The 6,823-nt window shown below is 49.4% G+C and overlaps 1 protein-coding gene across 1 annotated transcript; it reads left to right on the top strand.

Moving 5' to 3' along the window:
- The first annotated feature begins 4,240 nt into the window (after positions 1-4,240).
- Positions 4,241-6,352, top strand: BO72DRAFT_446018 (camp independent regulatory protein). Its single transcript, XM_040944196.1, has one exon. The coding sequence runs from the start codon at positions 4,656-4,658 to the stop codon at positions 6,063-6,065; it is 1,410 nt and encodes a 469-aa protein (XP_040803728.1). The 5' UTR covers positions 4,241-4,655; the 3' UTR covers positions 6,066-6,352.
- The last annotated feature ends 471 nt before the right edge of the window (positions 6,353-6,823 follow it).

Here is a 6,823-nt window from a genome sequence, read left to right as displayed (position 1 = left end):
GCCAACCCCTCACTCAATCCGTCCGTGGATGTTCACGGGCCAAGCGCTGTTAGCTTAGCGAGACTGAGAGGGGAATGGATCATAGATGAGGAAGTGACTGGAAACCAGCCAGGCTGACTGACTGACTGACTGACTGACAGATAGACATCATGGGATGGGATGGTCATCCAAAGAGAGCGAGATTGTCCGATGCTTCACAATAAATCTCTCCGAAGAATGATTGATTGATTGATTGATTGCTTTCTTACTCCCTCATCCCATCATCCCACCATCATTCCAAGAAAGATCCGGTGACCTGCTCGGACACGATACAAGATAATCAGTCCATGCTCACAAGTGCATGTTCTCTCTCTCTCTCCCTCTCTGTGCGCCAGGCGGCTTACACGCTCTCACATACTATATGTGTGCATGTACAGCACCTACATAGTACCAGCAATTAGTTAGTTACCCGAAGACACAGCCTCCCCCTCCTCTGCTAGGCCTTTCTCCCAAGCCGACCCCCCTGGGCCCTAGGTCTATCTGTTTAATTTGATCCTCATCATCCCGCAGGTGATGCTAGTGCTGCTAGTAGAGATATATTAGGAAGTTAGGATTAAAGCAGGAGTGGGTGGATTGAGTGTGGTCTAAGGATCTCATCTTAATATAATCAAATATAACTAGTACTCATGTATTATGGATACCCCAGTTTAAGAAGCTCCACCTTTCGCTCCCATGGTACAGGGACGAAGACTATTGCTACACTAGATCTACAACGATGGGCTAGAGTGAAGTGGGATGGGGGTGGATGTGTGACTGGTAACTTACTGTGTACTGTACTCCGTAGATATTGCGACCACTGATTTACTATGCCTGGTTCAATTGATCTGACAGCACTGCTTCCTCTCAGCAGTAAATCAATCACCAGCCACTCAATCCTATGAGTACTAGTACTGAGTACTAATTTGATCGAGTCTCATTGGATCTGCGACTTTTAAATGTATCTCCCCCCCAAATTTACCTCCTACCTCCCTCTCCACGTTCAGGTTAATCCTTCGAGGTTCCTCTTAAGTCCGTCCTTGGCCCCTTCCCGAATCTATCCGCTTTTTCCATCGTCCATCACCATCATCGCCATCATAATTTCCCATCTTTTCTCTTCCTTCCCAGTGTCCATCACTCTGGTGCAGTACCTGCCATTAACGCCTTTAGTCTTTCTGGGGCTCGTTTGGCTCTTGTCGCATCCCTACGTTTTATCTTCCTCTAACGATCCACTCTTACTTCCTTTTCGTGTAGTTTAATTCTCGCACTTCTGCTAGTCAAACTCGTGTGCCCTCGTTACTATCCGTTGTGTCGGGCGAGGCTCGTTGTTTCGTGTTTGGCATCACTCGGAACACGGAGAAGACAAAGCAGCAGGCGGGTGGAAGCAAGAAAGTTGCGCAAAAGGATATCGAACGTCAAAATTAGCTGCTTCAGCAGCTAAGGTTGTGTCCCCCAAGGAGCGAGGTGAAACGGGGTACCTGCTTTTCCCATCCCCGCCGGGTTTGCCTCAATTTCTTCAGTAAGTCAATCAGTCAGTCTGTCAGTCAGTCTCCCCTGAACCTCCACTTGCTTGCTTGATTTCCATCCTCTACGCATCATCATTATGTATGGGCTTGAGTTGGGTTCCTGATTTGGTTGTTATGTTCGTTTTTATTGAGGTTGTAATTTTCTCCTGACCTTTTTTTCTTCTTACTCATTTTTTTTCTTCACTTCGTCTCCCCCCTAAACATCCTCGTGGATGATAATGTCATTAGTGAAAGTCGTGTGTCATCTATTTCATGGTTCCATATTTCCCCCCCAGTTGGTAGTCTCACTCTCCTAAACTACTGTCTGCTCTTGCTCTGCTCCATGTTCCTCCCTCCTGCCCCTCTCTCTCTTCCCCCCTCTCTTTCTTCGCAGCTATTCTGGTTCTCACTTTCTTCGGTCCATGTAATTTCTTCCCGGCCTCAGTTTCTCTGGGTTCCGTCTCTATTTGTGGTTGTATGAATCATTTAAGTCCTTCCTTTTACATCGCTGGGTGGGTTTGCCGTCTAGACTGTCGGGCCTTACCGTCTGGTCTTCGGGGGAGGGAATGAGGGAGGAGCCTGGGAAGAGGAGCAGTTGATGGACCCGCGATGGGCTTCATGGGCCGGGGGAGATCCACTGTTGCCAGTCCTCTGGCGGGCTCGTCCTCCTCCTTGGGATCACTAGTTGCACCCACCCATCCGTCTTTCGTCTTCTACCTCTTTGGTTCTGCTCGGACCTAGTCTACCAGTCTGGGTCGCCCCCCTCTCTTTTCTCCCCGCTGCATACGCCGGTCGCTCGCTCGCTCTCAATCACTATTCTGAGAGTAGAGCGAGCCTGCGCGCGAGGGGAATGGAAAGAGATTGGGGGAGAGAGGGAAATCTCTCCGGGCTACCACTACAATCCACTCACTATCCAGTGTCCAGTGTCCATCGTCCACCGTCCACAACAGTCCTATCTGTCTGTCTGTCTCTTGACTCTTTTAGCAAGAGTAAGACCCCGTCTGGCCGTTTGGCGTTCCCTGCAACACCCGCTCCATACCCGGCTCTGGTCTAGTCTGACTGGCCTTTCCACTCATTCATTATTGCCTGCGATGTTTCCTGGTTTTTCTGATCACCAGGAAGGGGTTGCCGCCTCGATCTTTTCTTATTTTTCTTTTTTTATTTTTTGGGGTTATTCTTCTCGTCGCTTTTTTTTTTATTTCCTTATTATTATTTTATCTCACTTTCCCATTTTATTTTTTTTGAGCTGAGGGGGAAAAATGATTTTTTACCCTTCCTTTCTCAATAAAAATAAACAGTGGATGATTTTGATTTTATTATTTTATTTCCCACTTTACTTTTCTTACCTTTAATCTCTTTCTCTTGGTTTATCCCCCTATAGCCATTACTAAAGCGCTACTCTAAAGAGAGAAGAGGAAACACCAGAGGCAGAGCAAGAGCAAAGCAGAGCAGAGCAGAAGCAGATCCTCTTACTATACCTTACTGGGAGAATCCACCAGTGAATCTGCCAATATTATATCTTTCCCCCGCCTGGGTTACTTTAATTCTATCTCTCTCCCCTGCTGTGATCATCATTATTATTATCATTATCATCATCATCATCATCATCACCACCATTATCATCACCACCATCACTACCAACACCAGTGCTCATCTTTATACTACCAAACTACCACTACTTATATTTGTTTGGTTGTGTTTTAATCTACCTTTCTGTTCTTGTGCTACTAGGGTTGTACGTCTATTGTCCCTTCCTCCTACCATCGGAACTCACTACTTCCCCTCCTCACCTTCCACGGAGCATCTGGAACACTTCTTTTTTTCTCTAATCTTTATTTCCACGTTCGGTATCTTTTTGAATATTTTGTTTCATATGGCACCGGTGACAGTTGTGAACTTCAGTGTGGATAGATTGGCTTACATACCTGCTCCGAAACAGGCCTTGAACAGCACAGCAGCAGCAGCAGCTCCTCCAGTGTAAGCTGAGCTGGACTCTCTCTCTCTCGCTCTCTTCTTTTACTTCTACTTCTTTTTCGTTTCTTCCTGATCAATTTACTCTTCTCTATTTTTGTGTGGGTGTTGGTGTGTTGTGTGCTTCTTTGCCCTCTTCTCTCTACTCACCCACCCACTCACTCACTTTGATTGATCGCTTGATCGCTTGATCGGCCATCAATTGAGTTCACCATTCAACCCTGGACCAAGCGACTTAAACTCCCTGTCAAAACAGGCTTCGACTTGCCAGCAGAAAGCTTGGGAATTGCCGCAGCTTTGGACTTGGTCAGGTTGGAGAGTAAACCTACCTACCTACCTACCTACCTACCTACTCCTCGATCCGATCGTTATCCGTGGAACCGCAGCTCCAGTCGACCCAGAAAGTCGCTAGGGCCAGACGCTTGCTCTCTCTCCAGATTCCCACCTTTTCCACCTTTTCCATCCTTTCCACCTTTCTTTTACGAGGAGTGATTTGAGAAAGGACGGGCCCGTGCTCGCTGTCGATCCGGGTCACCCAAGTCTGGTGGTCCTTAAACTCAGCTCAAGAAAGAGGGGGATTTTAAACTTGCGCCATCGACCCTTTTCTACGGTTCGCCCGTCGACTGTGAGCTCTTTTCGACTCTCGACTTGTCATTCTCTCCGACTCTTTCCTTTCCTTACTGCCAACCACCAACTGCTTCTTACCTACTCTCTCCCCTCCACCACCACCACCACCCTCCCCCCCCTCCCCTCCTCCAACCTAATCCCCTTCCCCCCGCCTACTCTCCCCTAAAGGTTAATTTCGCCTCCCCCTCCCTGTTTCTTGGTGCTATTACCTTGAAGCTTTGCCATTTTCTGCTTGTGTGCTTGTGTGTGTGTCTCCCGCATACTGGCAAGACATCAAATAGTGGAAGCGAGCACAAAGTCCCTGAGCAAAGCCTTTTGGCAGCTGTTATCCCGAATTCGTTCCTTTTACACTTCAAATCTCCTCACGGCTGTTCTTTCCTTTTCGTGCTTGGGGAAACCCGAACTTCCAGTGATAACATCCCGGTCGACCTAGCCGTGTTGCTGGGAAACCTTGATCTTCGGTGGCCTTAACTTTGATCCGATTTACCTCCTGGACCCCCTTTCAACTAGGTTCGAACCTTCAGACAAAGGCAAACAATGGTCAACGGCACCACCACGGTGCTGGAGCCCACCTTTATGGGATATGTTGCAACAACACAGGATGCGCTGATTCTGTTTGAAGCCTGTCTCACAGGCGTCCTGCACCATGTCCCTCGTCGCCCCCACGATCGGGAACGGAGCCACCTCGTTCGCAGCGGCAGCGTCTTCATCTACGAGGAGAATTCGTCGGGAATCAAGCGATGGACGGATGGGGTGACTTGGAGTCCCAGTCGTATCCTGGGCAACTTCCTGGTGTACCGAGAGCTGGAGAAGCCCTTTCCGCCAGGGGAGAAGAAGAGAGCGATGAAGAAGGCCAATCGGCGCCCGGTGCCGTCGACGCGACCGGGGGAGCCGTATCCGCGACAGGATAGTAACGGAGGCTATTCTCCTTCCTCGACAACCGGGCCTTTTGGCGATAGACCGCATCAGTCCGACGTGGAACGTGCGCTGGTGGGCTCGCTGGTGGATTCGTACGGTTTTAAGGATTCGGGGTTGGTTAAGAAGACGATGAGCGTAACGGTCTCCGGAGTGACGCATCACCTGGTGTCTTATTACAGCGTGGACGATGTGCTCCGAGGGATGCTGAATCCGCCATCGGTGGTCGAATCGCTGAGATATATCCGGCCCCGTGCAGAACTAACGCAGAAGCAAAGCTTCCGGGCCCCCATTGATGATGTGGAAACTGGAGGGTTGGAGAATCCGAATGACCCGTCGCATGCGCTATACGGTTACCGACCTCACGCTCCAGGCTATGCAATGACGAACTCGCATCCCGACTTCTACATGCACCCGCCTTATGCGGCGATCCATCCGCCCCAGTCCACACCAATACCTGGATACTCGATGGGAGGGTCGATTCCGGCACAATCCGCCCCCAATCCATATCTGCCTGCACCATCCGCCCCTACTCAAATCCCACAGAAACCGGAGGACTACACGCAGTTCCGACAGCCTTCGTATGGCACCAGCTTTGATGCGCTCGGCCACAACCCTCTATCCTCGTCAATCCCGTCGGTTCTCAACACTGCCATGCCGAGTTCCTTGAGCGACCGCAACCGATCCCATTCCGACCACAGCCCGTCCGCCTACCGCAACTCATCGATATCCTCGCGCAGCGTGGCCACGGACGCAACGTCACCGATCGATCCCTCGACTCCTGCTACATACTCGCGGGGCGGGAGTTTCAGTCTGGGCCCGCTTGACGGGTCGCATCAGCATCTGGAACACCGGGGGCTTGGGGGATTTGACCCAGGCATTTCGCGTCGGGAGTCGGGCCCTATTCCTACGCCTTACTACACGGGCGGGGACCGACATCAATATTACGTGGGGGCCACGGCCCCGGGCGCACACTCCGGGTATCCAGTGTCGACGTGGACCACGGCACCACCCGCGCAACCTCAGATCTGATTTTTCTCTTTCGTCTTGTCTCATGTTGTATTCGCTCGTTTAGCCTTCACTTCTCCCTAACCCACTTTTTTTCTATACGATTTTTTTATTCTCCAGAAGGGCGGCAATTTGGGAATAGATTATGCATATATGCTGTGGATGATTACCCGGATGAAGAAATCGCTCTAGAGGAGGTATGGGCGGCTTTTTTTCTTTTCTTTTTCTTTTTTTTTTTTTTCTTTCTTTGATTCCTTTGACTACGATGATACGATGCAGATCAAAATACCTATCTCGTCTTTCTTTTCACTTGTTCACTGGGGTTTTTGATCTTCTGCGGGGGTTTTCTTCTTTCATGTGGTCATGAGCAATGGGTTGGCTTGGGTGGCATGGTCCAGGGGCGGTTATCTGAATTCATTCTTTGCTTGTTGCTATTGCCATTACTATTTAAGTTGCTGTTGCTGGATTGATGATGATCATGCTATCATATTCTTAGTGTTACATGTTACATAAGGGCCATGGGGTCGTGTACATTGAACAGCAATGATAGGTGCTATCAGCTTGGATTGATATTGTAGTTGACTGGAGGTTGATCTTGCGTGTTGCCTGGTTGCATCTTTGGTTGCATCTCTTTGGTGGGTGGGTGAGGTGAGAGATTTATACGATGATAGTCTTCTTTTTGTTCAGTTCCTTGAGAGAATCTCCGGAAACTCGGGTACAACTTACCCACAATTCAACCAAGTCAATCGAATAGTCTCATTTCGAGCCAGCTATGCGATTCT

Source organism: Aspergillus fijiensis (assembly GCF_003184825.1).
Source record: "Aspergillus fijiensis CBS 313.89 unplaced genomic scaffold BO72scaffold_12, whole genome shotgun sequence".
Lineage (NCBI taxonomy): Eukaryota > Fungi > Ascomycota > Eurotiomycetes > Eurotiales > Aspergillaceae > Aspergillus > Aspergillus fijiensis.
The sequence above is the reverse complement of the archived record's forward strand: the minus strand, read 5'-3'. Positions and strand labels throughout refer to the sequence as shown.